General features: G+C 39.5%; 1 protein-coding gene across 3 annotated transcripts; it reads left to right on the forward strand.

Annotated features, from left to right (window-relative positions):
- Positions 1-1,099: 1,099 nt before the first annotated feature.
- Positions 1,100-16,700, forward strand: Tlr3 (toll like receptor 3). 3 transcript variants are annotated; one of them, XM_038327163.1, is made up of 5 exons: positions 1,100-1,291; positions 4,886-5,338; positions 11,559-11,750; positions 14,183-16,035; positions 16,254-16,700. In XM_038327163.1, the coding sequence occupies exons 2-5, from the start codon at positions 4,895-4,897 to the stop codon at positions 16,480-16,482; spliced, it is 2,718 nt and encodes a 905-aa protein (XP_038183091.1). In that variant the 5' UTR covers positions 1,100-1,291; positions 4,886-4,894; the 3' UTR covers positions 16,483-16,700. The 3 variants fall into 3 exon arrangements, with proteins under 3 accessions (XP_038183091.1, XP_038183089.1, XP_038183090.1); XM_038327161.1 differs by lacking the exon at positions 1,100-1,291 and adding an exon at positions 2,569-3,531; XM_038327162.1 differs by lacking the exon at positions 1,100-1,291 and adding an exon at positions 3,893-3,929.
- The last annotated feature ends 3,173 nt before the right edge of the window (positions 16,701-19,873 follow it).

Below are 19,873 nucleotides of genomic sequence, written 5' to 3' on the forward strand. Positions count from 1 at the left end.
ACCATGGACTGATGACTAGAGATGTAAAACACACACACACACACACACACACACACACACACACACACACACTGCAGCTTGTCCTGTTTTCAAAGAACTCACAGAGAAGAAATCTTGTCAATACTGTTAATAATGTTTTGTTGGCCTCGAGGTGGATAAATGTAGGGGACAATTGTTTACTAAAGACAGGAGCTTTCGGTGTTGGACTAACGATGTTACTACTGGACTTCAGGAGAGTATAATCACAAGGCAGTAACCACAGGTAGGAACTTACTGGGCCCAGGGAAAGGCAATTTGCACCACAAGACAAAACCTACTTCCTGCTTTCAGTTCTGCTCCCATTCACCTTGTTCACTTTCACCTCAACCCAGGGCGGTTTCGTTACTGGTTGATGAAGGAACCACCGCAGTAACTTGTGGTGAGTCCTTAGGCAACCCCAGCTCTCGGTTTTGGAAAAGGGAATCTGCCTCTTGTATACTTTATTACATTTCTACTACATATCAATCTGGTTGTCTGTTATGTCATTGTACGTCTGAAATGAAAAGGAGACTGCGTCCATTCCCTTTCAGTCACATTTCTTTAACCAACTGGAGTCCTCGAAGCTAACGGAGTGATGGGATTAAAGGCATGCACCACCACCGCCAGGCTTCGAAGCTAACTGAGAAGGAAAGAGTTAATCGGAGCTCTTCTCTGAGCAAACCTGCTTGATGCCTTACTGACTTCTGGATACCTTGGGGAACTGGGTCCGCTTGAGCAAGAAGGGCTCTTTGTGACAGCCAGTGCTGGAAGAATTCTGCCCCCTTTCCCTCTTTCCCTCCCTCCCTTTCGAAGTTTCCTTATTGTTTTTGAGACACGACCTCCACCTGTGCCCTGGCTGTCCTCACCTCTTCCATTTGGAAAACCGGATGGCCTATTTTGACCAAGAGATTAAGTCCAACTCTACTCATTTTGCAAGGTTGCAAAGAAAATAAAAAGCCAAGTAAGAGGGAATGACTTTCAGTTTGCTTAGACACGCCCCCCCCCCCCCCCCCCCCTCGCGCAGGTCCCCGATCTCAGACTCCACCTCCCCTCCCAAGTCTTTGACCATACACTACTCCAATCTGACAGGTTTACAGGGATCTGCAACCCTTCCTGGAGGGCTAGGCTGAGCTCCTGAGGCCCTTAACTCATTGACTTCCAGAGTTCCACCCACGGGCGGCAGCCGGTTCCTCCTCTTTCTCCCTAAAGTTCAATTCTTGACCATTTCAGTGAATTCCAGGAAGTCGTTAAAAAAGAAACCAAAAAAACAAAGGTAATAATTTAACTATTTCACTGACAATATCTGTGTTGCGCTAACTAGGCTAAACTTTCTCCTCTGTCTTTTTGTCTTTCTCTTCTGTCTTTTCTGTTTCTTAATACTTAAGTTTCACTTTCAGGTTTGCAGGAAACAACTGATTTAAAAAAAAAAAAGGTCTGAATGATAACTAAGAGAAAGCAGGATCTCTGGCTGAATAAAATCAGAACATTCTTGACTTTTAACGCTAATCCACCTGTCTTTCATGTGGGGAATGAAACTTTGTGAGAATCATACAACAGAAGAAGGTAGAAGGTGATACAGGTACAGGGGAGAAAGGCATAGGAATGGCAAATGCAATTTTAGTCGCAAAATCAAATCTGATTTCTTTGATAAAACATCAATTTTGTGAAGCAATTAAACTGAAAATATTTGCTCTGTAGACTTCTGTTCTTGGAAAGTCTCATTCAGACAGCTTCGGATGGGTGTGATTTTGCAACAGGCTTTACAAAGGGTAAAGGTGGCTCTGGGGTCAGATGGGGCGAGGAATGAGAAGTAAACAAAATACGTGTCGACGGGTGGTATGCAGTATGAAACTCTCAGAGAATAAGTAAAAAGATTTTTTTATTAGAAATTAACTAAAATGCTTTTTTTTAAAAAAAAAAAATTGCACCTTTGCCTTAAAGCAAAAAGATCCCAGACAGTTAAAAACTCTTTTCTTCTATTTAGTGGGCTAGAGAGGAGCTGACATTTTATGATAATATTTTCAAGAAAGAAAGAATCCTCAGGTATTTCTAGGAACTGGCGGCTGGCTTCCTGTTCCAGAATAAGAGAGGATGGTGGGAGAGGGGAGCAAGCTGTTAGAAATTGTATCGTAAGGTCGGAAACCAGGCTGAAAAATTATGGACTTACTGGGGGAATACTCAACCTTCCACATATGGAAGTTGTCATACGTTGTTTCCTTGACTTTCCAATGTGATTGTATTTGATATGTATCTGCATGTAGGTGCTCATGTATTAACTTACAAAAAGATGCTGCAATGTTTATAAACAAAATTATAAATCATGGCTGATTCTAGGTATTCGCTCCCCACGCCCCCTGCCTTAGTCATACCATAACGCAGTTTCTCCCTTGAATGAAGAAATTTAATTCTATGCGCCTCCAAAAGTGCTTCCCCAAATGTATGTGGAGGCCAGGAAAGAACGTAGATTCCCTAAAACTGGAGTTACACATGATTGCAAGCAACCATGCAGATGCTGAGAACTAAACCCTGATCTTTTAGAAGAACAGAAGGTACTCTTAGTTGCTAAGCCATTTTTCTCTAGTCCCATGGTATTTGAGGTTAATAATATTCCTATATGAAAAAGCATAACAAAGCTCAATACTTTGTTCAATTAGTATATGCTAATAAGAGTTAATGAAAAAGAAATCTGTATTTCAAATAAGCCACGTATCAAAATTATTAAAGACACAAAGACCCAAGACGAAACTTTTAAAGGTCTTCAGATTTTGTCAATAATGTACAACCAAATGCTTTGACTCGTTACTTTTCATTCTTAAGACACATACCAAGTACAACAAGCCAAGGGCATCTCAGAACCCAGAACTTTCTCTTTGGTTTTTAAAGTAAAATCAAAAGCCATTTGAGGGGACTCTGGACTCCGGCAGATGGTCTTGTGTCACTGACTGGGAACAATGCAGGTTGTCACAGCTGTGAGGGGAACCACCTGCAGTTCCTGCTCAACCAGTGGGAGTTAATAAGCAGTTTTGTGACATCTGCTTAGTAATCATGGCGTCCCTTATATTTCAAATGCTCTACTCACTTCAGTGTTTCTACTGCTGCCATCTTGTCTAGGGCTTGGCTAGGAGTATCTCAAAACAAATTTGGGTTTTTCATTAGAAATTAAAATATTACAAGACAGAGCCTAGTTCAAATCACGTGCTCTTAAAATATCAATGAAAACTTTCAAAAATGTTTGAATGAAAAAGGTAAACTTATAGAGTCATGCTCTCTTAACTCCCAGTGACTGAATAATGATTTTAATATCACATTGCTATATTCTGAGAAGCAGGAGATCAGCTCAGCTTATCTCCTTTGATCTGCCCAGTTCCCTTTGGAGAATTTCATCTAGATTTGAGAACTAACTTGTCCAAAGCTACAGAACAGAAGCACCATTATGTGAACGCAGATCCCATTATTCCGGGACCTGCTCTCTTCACTATGTTTCTCCAAGTTGCACTGATTCTTCAGAGAAAGGTGAGTGAAATAAATATATATGATGAATGAGATTTCTTAGCGTTAGGATTTTCTAACCAATTTAGATAACATGTTTCTCCTTACTCATAGTTGCAGATCCCGAACCCTAACATTTCATATCTTAGTAATATCAATCGATACTGTACTAACAGTTACATTCCTGTAAGGATGGAAGGATGCGGTACAGACCGAAGAGCATGTGCCTCCTGTGCCACAAAGGAAGGCATCAAGAAATTCTGTGTAGGGCTGGAGAGATGGCCCAGAGGTTAAGAGAACTGACTGCTCTTCCAGAGGTCCCGAGTTCAATTCCCAGCAACCACGTGGTGGCTCACAACCATCTGTAATGAGATCTGGCGCCCTCTTCTGGCCTGCAGGCACACATGGAGGCTGAACACTGGGTACATAATACATAAATCTAAAAAAAATAAAAAGAAATTCTGTGTAGTCAGAAAATGAAGAAATATAGTTTTAGGGATAGTCTTTGAAATTATTCTTGCAACACTGTATTAGATGAAGATAAACCTAAGCATAGAAAACTAGTAATGAAAGCGAGAGAATCGTCTAGTTAAACGCCTAACATTTAGAGTAGGGCACAGTTGTTTCACATCAGTAACTACACACGTGAGCCTCAGAGTATTATTACCCTGAAATACGTCAGACAAAGGGAAACAAAATTCACAGTTTTTTTTTTTCCTATGCAAGGTGAACTGGTAGAATTATAAAGCTGTGGGTACTGGAGGCCAAGAACAGTGCGAGCAGCCAGAGGTGAGAGAAGGTGGCTAGCAAATGGAAGGGTGCAGCTGAAATTCAGAAATTACTTGGATGATTATGGCTAAAAGTGATTAATTATATATTTCAAAGTAACTACGAGAAAGGGTCTTAACTGTTCACAACCAAGAGAACTGATAAACATGATCATCACTCTGCCCTGCTGACTATGCATCATACACAATGCTGAGATAGTCATCGTATTCCAGAAGTGTGTGTAATTATTCTGTGTTGATAAAAATAATTTCAAGGTGAGATTTTTTTTCCTGGAGGTCACTTGTAGATAGTTTTAAAAAGTAGTCAATATAACAATAGACAAAATAACCATAGTTTTAAGGAAATGGCATGACTGAGTTCCTTATCTCTGTGGTGGGGGGAGATGAGAAAGAAGTATCTGCAGTTTATCTCACTTATTGGTGTTATTTGAATTATTCCTGCCTGGTGCATCATTTATATGGTATATACTCTTATGGTGCAAAAGTTATTAAAAGATCTTTTATAGGATTTGGGTGATACATTCTAAAAGAATACACCAAAGGATATGGAAGCATGGTATTAACCATTGCTCTTTATATTTCCTCTGTAGGGCAGAATCATGAAAGGGTGTTCATCCTATCTAATATACTCCTTTGGGGGACTTTTGTCCCTATGGATTCTTGGTGTGTCTTCCACAAACCAATGTACTGTGAGACATGAGGTAGCTGACTGCAGTCATCTGAAGCTGACACACATCCCTGCTGACCTTCCTGCCAACATAACAGTGCTGAATCTTACGCACAACCAACTCAGAAGCTTACCGCATACCAATATTACAAGATACAGCCAACTTACTATCTTGGATGCAGGATTTAACTCCATCTCAAAACTGGAGCCAGAGCTGTGCCAAACACTCCCTTTGTTGAAAGTCTTGAACCTCCAACACAATGAGCTATCTCAGATTTCCGATAAAACTTTCGTCTTCTGCAGAAACCTGACAGAACTCTACCTAATGTCTAATTTAATACACAAAATTAAAAGCAACCCTTTCAGAAACCAGAAGGTAAGAAGCATGTGTTTCTTTTGTTCTAAGAAATGCAAATATTATTTACAGTTACTTGAAGTTAAGTTTTTAAGTTACTGAATCATCAAAGTCTATATAGATATCAAGGTAAGGGTACCAATGATGATCAGCCCTCTTCATTGCTGCTGGGGTACACTTTTGCATGTGGGTGTTGTGATATAAATCTGCTCAAAATTACAGTCTTAAGTCAATTTGAATGGTAAGAGATCTTCCTTTGTTGCGTTGTCTCATTTAAAATAAGACACACAAGAGAGACATCATGACCAAAATGCATCTGCCTATCCCATGGGGAACATAGAAAACAAACTTGGGGTGCTTCTGAATTTAGGAGGTGAATAAGAAACACAATGAGTCCAAATTCTGGCTGAAATACAAGTAACAAGTTGATACAATGGCAAAGCAGACTTTTTGGATAAATACTGCCTACTATTTGGAGCTTATGAAATCTTGGAACATTGCTCTTTCAATGAGTTCTGCCTTTCTTTTAAATGCTTTGCTTAAATTTTAAATCAGTGACAAGGGTATGTGTTATTGGCGGGTAACCTCAGCAACCCTTAAGTGCATTTCTTAAACCAAAGCTGTTTGCAAATCAGTTTATTGTCTTTTATATATATTCTTATTCCTTCTCAGATGCCGAGGACGTAAGGTAGTAATTTAAGCATACTGACAAGCTTTGATAAAGTGATATGTTTTCCAGTCTTTGAGCCTTCTTAAACCATAGCATGCAGGAAATTCCTTTCAAGGCAAAGATATCAAAATCTGACCAGAGAAATTACTAGAGAAACACGTTTTTGTCTTTTTAATGCATACATGGAAGTCTTATTTCTTTAATAGAAATTTCATTAGATTTTCCCTAACAAACATCACTGGTTTTCCTGCTTTTTGCCTGAACTTGAAGCTTATAGGAAGATGCCTTGGTTCTCTGGCTTTTATAATATTCTGGCTCCTTCTTCCAAGATGTTCCCTGAGCCTTAACTATAGGGATTGTGTTGTTTTCTTTTTTCCTTTTTTATTTATTTACTTATTTTAAAAAAGAGACAAACTATCTTTTTTCATTATATATACCAATTCAAGTTCCCAGTCCCATTTTCTGCACATACGACCCCTCCCACTCTCATCCAATCCTCAGAGAGGGTATGGCACTTTGTTTTGCGGGAGGTTCAAAGCCCTCTCTACTATATCTAGGCTGATCAAGGTACCCCTCCAAAGAGAACGGGTTCTCAAAAAGCCAGTACATGCAGTAGTGATAAATCCTGGTGCCACTGCCAGTGGCCTCTTAGTCTCCCCTGCAATGCAACTGTTAACCACATTCAGAGGGACTAGTTTGGTCCTATGCTTGTTCCTTCCAGTCCGGCTGGAGTTTGTAAGCTCCCATTAGCACAGGTAAACTGTTTCAGTGGGTGTACTCATCATGGTCTTGACCTCTTTGCTCATATTCTCATTCCTTCCACTCTTCAACTGGACCTTGGGAGCTCAGTCCAGTGCTCCGATGTGGCTCCCTGCCCCTGTTTCCATCAGTTGCTGGACAAGGGTTCTATGGTGATATTTAAGATATTCATATCTTAAATAATATTCTGACTACAGGGCAAGTCAGGCCCTCTCTCCTCTACTGCTAGGCTCCCAGCTGAGGTCATCCCTGTGAATTTCTGGGATTTTCTCCAGAGCCAGGTTTCTTGCTCACCCTATAATGGCTCCCTCAATCAAGATATCTCTTTTCCTGCTCTCATCTCGTCCCTTCTCCCTCTCGACTATCCCATTCCCTCAAGTTCTTTTCACCCCACCCCTTTCCTCCTCCTCTTCCCCTTCTAACCTCTATTCTCCCCACTCCCATGCTCCCAATTTTGTCAGTCAATCTTGTCTGTTTGGACTTTCCAGGTGGATCTATATATGTTTTTCTTAGGGTTCACTTATTACTTAGCTTCTCAAGAATCATGAAATACAGGCTCAATATCTTTTGTATATAGCTAATATCCAATTATGAGTGAATACATACCATATTCACCTTTTTAGATCTGGGTTACCTCACTCAGGATAGTGTTTTCTAATTCCATCCATTTGCATGCAAAATTCAAGGTGTCATTTTTTTTTTACCATTAACTAGTATTCTAATGTGTAAATGTGCCACATTTTCTTTATCCATTATTCAGTTGAGGGGCAGCTAAGTTGTTTCCAGGTTCTAGTTATTACAAATAATGCTACTATGAACATAGTTGAACAGACGCTTTTGTAGTACAGTTGAGCATCTTTTGGGTATATACCCAAGAGTGGTGTTGCTGGATCCTGAGGTAGGTTGATTCCCAATTTTCTGAGAAACAGCCATACTGATTTCCAAAATGGTTGTACAAGTTTACATTCCCACCAGCAATGGATGAGTGTTCCCGTTACTCCACATCCTCTCCAGCATAAGATATCATTGGTGTTTTTGATCTTAGGCATTCTGACAGGTGTAAGATGGTATCTTGAAGTTGTTTTGATTTGCATTTCCCTGATGGCTAAGAATGTTGAACATTTCCTTAAGTATATTTTGGTCATTGAGATTCTTCTGTTGAGAATACTCTGTTTACGTTGGTACCCCATTTTAAAATTGTGTTATTTAGAATTTTGATGTCTAATTTCTTGAGTTCTTTATATATTTTGGAGATCAGTCCTTTGTCTGATGTGGGCTTGGTGAAGATCTTTTCCCATTCAGCTGGCTGCCTTTTTGTCTTATTGACTGTGTTCTTTGCTTTACAGAAGCCTCTCAGTTTCAGGAGGTTCCATTTATTTACTCTTGCTCTCAGTGTCTGTACTACCGGGGTTATATTTCAGAAGTGGTCTTCTGTGGTCATACATTGAAAACTACTTCCTACTTTCCCTTCTACCGGGTTCAGTGTGGTCAGATTTATATTAAGGTCTTCAATCCATCTGGACTTGAGTTTTGTGCATGGGGATAGATATGGATCTATTTTCATTCTTCTAAATGTTGACATCCAGTTAGGCCAGCACAGTTTGTTGAAGATGCCTTCTTTATTCCATTGTATAATTTTAGCTTCATTGTAAAAAAAAATTAGGTGTTCATAGGCGTGTGGATTAATATCCAGGTCTTCGATTTAATTCCATTGGTCAACCTCCCTGTTTTTATGCCAGTACCAAGCTGTTTTCATTACTGGAGCTCTGTAATAGAGATTGACATCAGGGATGGTGATCCCTCTGGAAGTTCCTTTATTGTACAGGATAGTTTTAGCTATCCTGGGCTTTTTGATTTTTCCATATGAAGTTGATTATTATTCCTTCAAGGTCCATGAAGAATTGTGTTGGGATTTTGATGGAGATTATATTGAATCCATAGATTGTTTTTTGTGGGATTGCCATGTTTACTATGTTGATCCTACCTATTCACGAGCATGGGAGATCTTTCTATTTTCTGGTATGTTCTTTAATTTCTTTCTTCAAAGACTTAAAGTTCTTATCAAATAGGTCTTTCACTTCTTTGGTTAGTGTTACCCCAAGATATTTTATGTCATTTGTGACTATTGTGAAGGGTGATGTTTCTCTGATTTCCCTCTCAGCTTCTTTATTATTTGTGTATAGGAGGGCTACTGATTTTTTTAGTTGATCTTGTATCCTGCCACATCACTGAAGGTATTTATCAACTATAGGAGTTCTCTGGTAGAGTTTTTGGGATAACTTATATATACTATCATATCATCTGCAAATAACGAAAGTTTGACTTCTTCCTTTCCAATTTGAAGTCCCTTGATTTCCTTTTGTTGTCTTAGTGCTATAGCCAGAACTTCAAGAACTATGTTAAAGAGATATGGAGAGAATGAACAGCCTTTTCTTGTTCCTGATTTTAATGGAATCACTTTGAGTTTCTCTCCATTTAATTTGATGTTGGTGTCGGCTTGCTGTGTATTGGTTTTATTATATTTAGATATGTTCCTTGTATCCCTGCTCTCTCTAAGACATTTATCATGAAGGGGTGTTGAATTTTGTCGAGTGAAATGAAATGATCATATTTTTTTCTTTCAGTTTATTTATATGGTGGATTACATTGATATATTTTTGTATGGTGAATCAGCCCTGTAGCTCTGGGATGAGCCAACTTAATCATGGTGGATGATTTTTTTATGTATTCTTGGATTCGGTTTGTCAGTACTTTATTGAGTATTTTTGCATCCATGTTCATGAGTAAGATTGGTCTGTAATTCTCTTTCTTGGTTGAGCCTCTGTGTGGTTTTGGTATCAGGGTAACTGTAGCCTCATAAAAAAAGTTTGGCAATGTTCCTTCTGTTTTTATTATGTGGAACACTTTGAGGAGTGTAGGTATTAGTTCTTCTTGGAAGTTCTGGTAGAATTCTGCACCAAAACCATCCAGCCCTGGGATTTTTTTTGGCTGGGAGGTTTTGATGACAGCTTCTATTTCCTTGCAGTTTATAGGTCTATTTAAATTGCTCATCTGGTCTTGATTTAATTTTGGTATATGCTATCTATCTAGAAAATTGTGTGTTTCTTTTACATTTTCCAATTTTGTGAAGTACAGGTTTTTGTAGTATAACCTAGTGATTCTCTGAATTTTGTCAGTGTCTGTTGTTATGCCCCTCTTTTCATTTCTGATTTTGTTAATTTGGATGTTCTCTCTCTGCCCTTTGCTTAGTTTGGATAAGGATTTGTCTATCTTGTTGATTTTCTCAAAGAACCAGCTCTTTGCATCATTGATTCTTTGTATTGTTTTCTTTGTTTCTATTTTGTTGATTTCATCCCTCAATTTGATATTTCCTGTTTTTTACTCCTCCTGGGTGAGTCTGCTTATTTTTGTTCTAGAGCTTTCAGGTATGCTGTTAAGTCACTGATGTGAACTTTCTCCATTTTCTTTATGTGGGCACTTAGTGCTATGAACTTAGCTCTTAGCACTGCTTTCATAGTGTCCCATAGGTTTGGATACATTGTGCCTTCATTTTCATTGACATCTAGGAAGTCTTTAATTTCTTTCTTTATTTCTTCCTTGATTCAGGGGTGGTTCAGTAGTTCATTGTTCAATTTTCATGAGTTTGTAGGCTCTCTGAGAGTAATATTGTTGTTAAATTCTAACTTTAATCCATGGTGATCCCAATAAGATGCAGGGGATTACTCCAATTTTTTATATCTGTGGAGGTTTGCTTTGTTACCAAGTACGTGATTAATTTTAGAACAGGTTCCATGAGGTGCTGAGAAGAAGGTATATTCTTTTGTGTTTGGATGGAATGTTCTATAAATGTCTGTTAAGTCCATTTGATTCAAGACATCTGTTAGTTCTCTTATTTTTCTATTAAGTCTCTGTGTGGTTGACCTGTCCATTGGCAAGAGTGGAGTGTGTGGGGTTTGATTGTGATTTAAGTTTTAGTAATGTTTCTTCCTTCCTTCCTTCCTTCCTTCCTTCCTTCCTTCCTTCCTTCCTTCCTTTCTTTCTTTCTTTCTTATTTATTTATTTTTGGTGTTTTGAGACAGGTTTCTCTGTAGCTTTGGAGCCTGTCCTGGAACTAGCTCTTGTAGACCAGGCTGGCCTTGAACTCATATAGAGTCTTTGCCTCCTGCGTGCTGGGATTAAAGGCGCGCACCACCGCCGCCTGGCAGTAATGTTTCTTTTACATATGCGGGTGCTCTTGTATTAGAGACATAGATGTTCAGGATTGAGACTACATCTTGATGGATTGTTCAAGGTGAGGCAAAAAGCAGGAAAACCAGTGATGTTTGTTAGGGAAAATCTAATGGAATTTCTATTAAAGAAATAAGACTTCCATGTATGCATTAAAAAGACAAAATGTGTTTCTCTAGTAAGGCTGGCCAGTCTGCATTGGACAACCCAATAAGGGGGCTCAACCCTGGGAGAGGCTAAACTTTCTTCTCCCAGCAGCCATTAATACTCTACGGGTCTTTGTCTAGGGATGGGTCCCCTTGAAATTTACCCCTTTTATGTAACATGTCTTTTGATATTGCCAGTTTTCTGGTCTTGTTTTCGCAGCCATGTATAGGACAGACTGCTTCACAGCGGACTGGTACAAACATTGAGGAAAACTGGCTGAAAAGTTTGTAACAATGATGGTGTTTTTCATTGCAACAAAAGTTATCCTGTCCTTCAGCATAATAGAGAGAAAAGTCAAATTTTTCCTTTGAGATACCTCCAAGATTCATACAGTTGGAGATAGTCTCTAATATGCATGTATCTATTTTTCACACTCAGAATTTAATCAAATTAGATCTGTCGCATAATGGCTTATCATCTACAAAGTTGGGAACTGAGGTCCAACTGGAAAACCTCCGGGAGCTCCTCTTATCAAAAAATAAAATCCTTGCACTAAGAAGTGAAGAACTCGATTTTCTTGGCAATTCTTCTTTACAGAAATTGGACTTGTCATCCAATGCACTTAAAGAGGTAAGAATCAAGGACAAATTGCTTCCTAGTCTACCTTTACGTGTGTGTGGTCTCTAACCGTGCTGTACAGAGGGAATTTAGGATTGCTAGTGAAACGCAGTGATAAGCTCTGCCATGTCTTTAAGACATCCTTCAACCTTTGCTGTTAAGAGCCACTGCCACCTGCACCGAAGAAGAGTTGAAAAATTGCTCATTGATGGCGCCAACTCTAATTCCCCTGCCATTGCAGAGCTGTTCTTTGATTTTGGAAAAGACTCTGACTTTAGTTTCCTAATTACATAGTGAAAATCAAACTTCTCCTCCTGCGATCTCTATATAAATGCAAACACTATGGTAGTTAAGAGCTCAGGCCTCCTACTTGGCTTAGCCACCCCTACACAGGCTTTGTGTTTTGATAATTGGGCTATCAGGTACCTCATTCAAGTGATCTGGGCTTCAGCCTTCCAAATCTGAGCTCTAAAAGCGCTACCTCACGGGACTACGGGGCGAAAGAATTTAGGATTGCATCTGTCCCGCAGCAGTTTTTAATATAAAACGTTCCCTGTAGTGAAATATTTCTCAGCTATCTTGCTCCTCTTTGGCCTGTGGTCTTCGGCTGAACTATTTTCATACAAAGCTTTGAATATATTACATGCCTTTGATAGTCTTACGTTCATTAAATATTGCTCGTATGTATGTGTTTAGAACTGACCACGTGGTATTAGATAACCAATTAGGGGCTCATCCCCAGGGAAGACTCTTCCACTCTCACCAGTCATTAATTGCCTGGAACTGTTCATCTAGGGCATTTACAAGCTGCGAGGATATGGAAAATCCTTAACAAATCAGTTTTTAAAAAGCTATTTTTCAGATATAAGATACTGTGCAAAAAATTATGCCAAAAGAATAATGAAATCATTTGTCTATGCTGCTCACTTGATTTTTAAAATATTTTTCTGATTAGAACATTTATTGCCATAATCTTATAAAATACATAAACAGAGTGTTAATAAAAATCACTTTAAGTCTATCATCATAAAAATACGTTGCTAGTATTGGTGTACATCTATTTACAATTCTCCAAGTAAGTATAAGAAAACCAACAACAGCTTAATCTTAGAACACTTAACTCAGTACTAACAGTGTGAAAATTATTTCTGTATATTTTGTATGTATATACATGGTCTTCTTAGTCAACGGATTATTTTCACACAAGAGCATATTAGGACAAAAAAGGGCAGGTGACAGGGTGGCATTTCTGGTATGTTACCCAAGACTATGCTTTTGTGAAAAGGCACCAGAGGGACCCTGGTGGGAGAGGACCAGAGGCCTCATAGTGGACTGGAGACAAATAAGCCATGCAGGGAGTTTATTGAGAGAAGGGAAAAGGGGAGAGAGGAGGGAAAGAGTAATACAGAGGAAGAGGAAGAAGAGACAAGGACCAGCCTGTCTCTTCAGAAGAGCAGCAGGGGGAAAAAAAAAAGAGAGAGCAGAAATGGGCGGAGCTTGTCTCTTAACAGGACCTTAGTAGCAGCATAGGGGCATACCTGCCTAGTGATGTAACAGCCATAGGACCCTGAGCTGGCCAGGGTACTGCCTAGGTTCATCCCACTAGGTGACAGGGACCAGCATAATGCCTGAATCCTAACAACGCTCTCCACAGCCGTGCAATACTGACTCATGGGGGTAAAATTAATGTTGTATCATTGAGCATCTCCCACACAGTAATTAATAATAATAATAAAACGTCTTAACTTTCAAGGCTGCAAACAATGTTCAGGCAAATGTACCATAATTTAATAATTGCCTGTTTTCATTTTAACTTCCTTTAAAAAAAAAAAAGAAAGAAAAAGAAGAAGAAAAGCACACCTCTTTTCTTATTCCTAGTTAATTTTTGCTCCATTAGCCCAAACTTGTTATAAGCTACATATGAGAAAGCCAAGCCCCTTTGCTCTCAGGTAAGGGCTATGGCCGTCTGGAGTTCTTCCTTTTGTCCCTGGACAGCTGAGGCTTCTGATAATGGAAGGCAAGTCAGTGGAAGAAAGTTGAAAACTCTATCATAAAATAAAGGAAGAAGAAAGCCTGGAAAGACAAGACTCTGGAAGAGAAAATACCATCATGACCTATTTACTCGTGGCCCCTGAAAGCAGTCACTCAGGGGCTGCCCCATTACTGTTTCCACACATAGTTTTTGAAATGCAACTGGATCCAGTGTGGTTTAGGCTGGGGAATGCAACTTTACCTGGGAAACCAGGGAAGAGCCTGGGATATGGGTAGTAGGGAGATGGGGGGGTGGCTACATGCACAGAGTGAAGAACGACCCATTCACTAGAGGGATAGAGTGGGCTGCCCTGCCCAAGTCACATGGTGCAAGGGGCAAGGTGGGGGGGGAGGACCGAGCAAAGATGCAGAGCCTGTTACAGCTGGGTTTTTTGTGTGTTTTGAACCGTCAGTTTTCTCCAGGGTGTTTTCATGCAATTGGCAAGTTATCTGCTCTCCTTTTGAACAACGCTCAACTAGACCAACATCTCACAGAGAAGCTGTGTTGGGAACTTTCCGGCACAAGCCTCCAGAATCTCTCTCTGGCTAACAATCAGCTTCTGGCAACCAGAGACACCACGTTGTCTGGACTGAAGCAGACAAATCTCACCTGGCTTGATCTTTCCTACAACAGCCTCCGCGATATCGGTAACGATTCCTTCTCTTGGCTCCCACACCTCACGTACCTGTCTCTGGACTACAATAATATCCAGAGTTTGTCTCCTCGCTCCTTTTACGGACTTTCCAATCTGAGGTACCTGAATTTGAAGCGAGCATTTACTAAACAAAGTATTTCACTTGCTTCACACCCCAAGATCGATGATTTTTCCTTTCAGTGGCTAAAATGTTTGGAATATCTCAACATGGACGATAATAATATTCCGAGTACAAAGAGCAATACATTCACGGGCTTGGTGAGTCTGAAGTACCTCAGTCTTTCCAAAACATTCACAAGTTTGCAAACTTTAACCAATGAAACATTCGTGTCCCTTGCTCATTCTCCTTTGTCCACCCTCAATCTAACGAAAAACCACATCGCAAAAATAGCGAGTGGTGCTTTCTCTTGGTTGGGCCAACTCAGGATTCTTGATCTTGGCCTTAATGAAATTGAGCAAGAACTCACAGGCCAGGAGTGGAAAGGTCTGAGAAATATATTTGAGATCTACCTGTCGTATAACAAAAATCTCCAACTGACTAGCAGTTCCTTTGCCTTGGTCCCCAGTCTTCAACGGCTGATGCTCAGGAGGGTGGCACTTAAAAATGTGGAACTGTCCCCTTCGCCTTTCCGCCCGCTTGGTAACTTGACCATTCTGGACTTAAGCAACAACAACATAGCCAACATAAACAAGGACTTGTTGGAGGGTCTTGAGAATCTCGAAATTTTGGATATTCAGCACAACAACTTAGCAAGGCTCTGGAAGCGTGCAAACCCTGGTGGTCCTGTCAATTTCCTGAAGGGCCTATCTCACCTCCACATCCTGAATCTAGAATCTAACGGCTTTGACGAAATCCCAGTCGAGGTGTTCAAGAACTTATTTGAGCTGAAGAGCATCAATCTAGGGCTGAATAATTTGAACATACTTCTACCGTCTACTTTTGATGACCAGACGTCTCTAAGGGCATTGAATCTTCAGAAGAACCTCATCACGTCAGTTGAGAAGGATGTTTTTGGGCCAGCTTTCCAGAACCTGAATAGTTTAGATATGCGCTTTAATCCATTCGATTGTACGTGTGAAAGTATTGCCTGGTTTGTGAACTGGATTAACCAGACCCACACTAACATCGCTGAGCTACGCACTCATTACCTCTGCAATACTCCACCTCAGTACCATGGCTTCCCAGTGATGCTTTTCGATACATCATCCTGTAAAGACAGTGCCCCCTTCGAACTCCTTTTCATGATTAGTACTACTGGACTCATGGTTTTTATACTTTCGGCATTGCTCGTTCACTTTGAGGGCTGGAGGATATCTTTTTACTGGAATGTTTTAGTACACCGGGTTCTTGGTTTCAAGGAAATCGAAGCACAGCCTGAACAGTTTGAATACACAGCGTATATAATCCATGCCTATAAAGACAGAGACTGGGTTTGGGAACACTTCTCCCCAATGGAAGAACAAGACCAAACTCTTAAATTTTGTCTTGAAGAAAGGGACTTTGAAGCAGGTGTCCTGGGACTTGAAGCTATCGTCAACAGCATCAAAAGAAGCAGAAAAGTCATTTTCGTTATAACAAACCATCTATTAAATGACCCTCTGTGCAGAAGGTAGGGGAATTTGTTAATGTCTTATGTCTGCACTTGTTTTTCAACTGACCTTGCAAAATCACTACATTCACAATTCATAAAATTTGTAACAACAAAATTGAGGGGGGATTCTAATTTTTAGTGAAAGTACAAATAAATTCCAGAAATAATTTTAGATTGTTTTTAACTTTTAACAACTATGCTAGTTACCTAACTATTCATTCTCATGTTCTGTTTAGATTCAAGGTTCATCATGCAGTTCAGCAAGCCATTGAGCAAAATCTGGATTCAATTATATTGATTTTTCTTCAGAATATTCCAGATTATAGACTAAACCATGCACTCTGCTTGAGAAGAGGAATGTTTAAGTCTCGCTGCATCTTGAACTGGCCAGTTCAGAAAGAACGGATAAGTGCCTTTCATCATAAGTTGCAAGTAGTACTTGGATCACGGAATTCAGCACATTAAATTGCTTGTGTAGATTAAGTTGATAAAGGGATAGATCGAATTTCTAAAGGGCCATCAAAAATCTGAGTTTTACTTGAAAGTTTTCTATGTTTATTTATATGCATAGATGGTGTTGTTGTATTATAATCAAATCTCGTTTTCTGAAATGTTTTTTATTTCAGGTCTCTTGTCAAAAACTGGTTTATTTATCCACTCCAAATAAATACCTTGGGAGCTAAGCGCATTCTCTATTAATATGAATTCACAGTTGATTTCTGAAGTATATCATGCCTTCTAGGGGGCTTTAAAAATTGTCTTTATATGAGTAAAACTGCAAGTTCTATAGGGGTGTGTGTGTGTGTGTGTGTGTGTGTGTGTGTGTGTGTGTGTGTGTATTTTAAATATGAAGTTTTACTATGTAACTCTGGCGACCTGGAAATTACAATGCTACAGTCTGACCTTGAACTCATGAAATCATAAAGATCTGCCTGCCTCTATCTTGATGCTTTTTTCTTTTCTTTTTTTTTTTTCTGATACAAGACCTCTCTGTTTAACAGCCCTAGCTGTCCTAAACTAGTTCTTGTAGACCAGGTTGGCCTCAAACTAACAGAGATCCGCCTACCTCTCCTGCCCAAGTGCTTGGATTAAAGGCGTGTGCCACCGCTGCCCTGCTTGAGTGATGCTTTTAAAGGCATGCAACACTAAACCCAGTACATGAGATTTTATAATACATTTTGAGATATTTATAGAATTCAATATAATTGCTTTTATGGTACAAGGCTACTTCAATGCTAACAAGAGTAAAAATATTTACAAACAGTTGGGTTTTTTCAGTTGAAAAGCTTTGTATTTTATTTGATGTTTGTTTTGATAGATGTAAGGTAGCTTTTAAATCTGCATACCCAATAGCAGAATATTTTCATAATCTTCATGGTGTAACAGGCCCCCAGATGTTAACACGACTGTCTCCATAATGGAAGTACCATTTAGGCCCTAAAATTCAGCATGAAGACAGCACCACCAGCCAAGATGAAAACAAAGACCTAATTCATCACAGTTCTGGGAAATTCTCTAAATGCAGTAACCTTGCTTTTTGGCTTCTGTAGTTCTGCTTTTGGCTAACTACTCCTAACTGAAGTATGTCGACACAGAATATGTTCTTTATGCCTAAAAGCTCACTCTGAGAATAGCCCGGGGCTATCTACACTGGTATCCCAAACACCCAGCGTGGTCACTGGCTTGCTAATAAAGACTTTCTATTGGCTTAAACCCATGTCCAGACAATCTTTTCTGGTGGGTGCCCCACAACAGACGACTGTTATTACTTGATAAAATAGATACTTGTATTTTCCTAATATTTGTGTATCTTTTGAAGGAGAATTTAAGTATTTTTATTAGCTATATTCTTGAACACTGGTCAATAGATTGCTTTTATGGAAAACAGCATTTCCCTCCATGGGTCACAGACACTGGAGGTGGCTATGGACCACTCAGTGGGGTTCTTGGACTCTTCACCTAGAAAATTGTGATATATAAAACTCCAAATAATTAGAGATGATGATTTTGATATAATATATTGAAATATATTGGAATATATAGTATCTATGGAATATTCCATATGAATATTTTATACCATGAGATGGATACAATGGATAACTTAGTCCCTAAGAAAAGACTGTTAGATATTGTTTTATTTTTAGTAAAAACAGAGCATTTACTGTAGCATGAATTCTAATTGGTCTTAATAAAAACAGAGTCAGATGGTAAGGGATAAAAGTTGAAATATTTTTTTCAACTAGCCACTAGTTCTTACCTCTACAAAGTCCTCATATAAAATGGGGTATCCTGTCTCTACAAGTCCTTAGACTGAAGGCTAAGAGTTCTTGTCTCCTCCCTCCTTATATTCCTCTCTCCACCCAGCTATATTCTTTCCTGTCTCCATCTCCCTAGTGCTGGGATTAAAGGTGTATTACTCCTAAGTACTAGGATTGTGAGCTACCACTGTCTGGCTCTGTTTCTCGTTTAATTAAGTCTTGTGTAGCTCTGGGTGACCTTGAACTCACAGAGATCTGTCTGCCTCTACCTCTGGAGTTCTGGGATTAAAGGTGTGTACCACCACTGCCTGGCCTCTATGGCTAACTAGTTGCTAGCTCTGCACTCTGATCTTCAGGCAACCTTGATTTGTTAGATCACAAACAAAATATCACCATACTTTAGTTTCTTTTTTATGATAAAAATAATAAACATCTTGGAAATTCACATTAAATGCTTTTTGAAATGTCTCTTGCTCAGGTACCAAAGCATAAGACAGGGTGTAAATTAAAGTGTTAACAAATGTTTTGCTGACAGCATTAGCCATCTTTCTCTATTGTTAGGTTCCTCTTTTCTCATACCTTACCTTTCAGGATGAACTGACTTTGGAAATCCCACATGACTTTTAAGTGATATAGGGATTCCCTCTGTATGCTGTGAATACCATTGGTTAATAAAAAAGCTGTTTTGGGCCTGTGATAGGGTAGAACAGAGCTTGGTGGGGAAAACTAAACTGAATGCTGGAAGAAGGCAGAGTCAGTGAGAAGCCATGTAGCCCTACCAAAGACAGTAAGCCATGGTGATACACAGATTAATGGAGATGGGTTAATTTAAGGTGAGTTAGCCAGAAATATGCTTAAACAATTGGCCAAACAGTATTGCAAATAATACGGTTTCTGTGTGGTTATTTCGGGGCTGAGCAGCCGGGAACAAACAAGTGGCTCTTCTACTACATTTAGAGAGAGAACAGTCAATGGTGATCAGGAGAGAGGTTAATAGGTGGTAGAAGACTGTAAAGAAGCGGCATTTGCTTTGTGCTGTGAGTGGGGGGAGCCTCCCAGAGGCTGACAAGACAAAGAATTGGTAAGTATGCTCCTCAGGGCTGAGCACCTGAGAATTACAAAAGTGACTTGTAATTCTTCCATATGGCAACTTTGCTGATTCTCCTTCATTTGTCTCACTTGTTCACTTTTTAAAGTCAATATGGATTGAATGTAAACTTGTGTTTTGTGTTAAAGAACCATACTATTGGATGATTGTTTTCTCAAATTATTCAGCACTGGATTTGGGGAGCCCTTCTAGCAGTCGCTTGTATATCACCCACCCTGGTGTGTGTGTGTGTGTGTGTGTGTGTGTGTGTGTATGAGTGTGTGTGTATGTATGCACGGCCACTGGAAACCACAGAGTAACATGGCCAAAGAAGATGACTGCTAACTGTCCTTTGCTTCTTTATAATCTGGTCTCCAGTCATTAGCCAGTCCTGCAGAATTGTCTGTTCTCATTGTTCATTGGGTGCCAAGACTCATCTGAAAATCCCACATGAGGACAGAAAGGGGGCATAAATCCTATCCCAGGAATTCCTGTCTTCTGTCCACCTTAG

The sequence above is a fragment of the Arvicola amphibius genome, chromosome 4 (genome assembly GCF_903992535.2).
Source record: "Arvicola amphibius chromosome 4, mArvAmp1.2, whole genome shotgun sequence".
In the NCBI taxonomy this organism is placed as follows: Eukaryota; Metazoa; Chordata; class Mammalia; order Rodentia; family Cricetidae; genus Arvicola; species Arvicola amphibius.

Excerpts from the sequence above, each read along its gene's own strand:
- Tlr3 (XM_038327161.1), top strand. The coding sequence starts at position 3,496 with ATGTTTCTCCAAGTTGCACTGATTCTTCAGAGAAAG. Across the intron at positions 3,532-4,885 it reads CACTGATTCTTCAGAGAAAG|GGCAGAATCATGAAAGGGTG; the intron begins GTGAGTGAAATA and ends TTTCCTCTGTAG. Across the intron at positions 11,751-14,182 it reads CATCCAATGCACTTAAAGAG|TTTTCTCCAGGGTGTTTTCA; the intron begins GTAAGAATCAAG and ends TTGAACCGTCAG.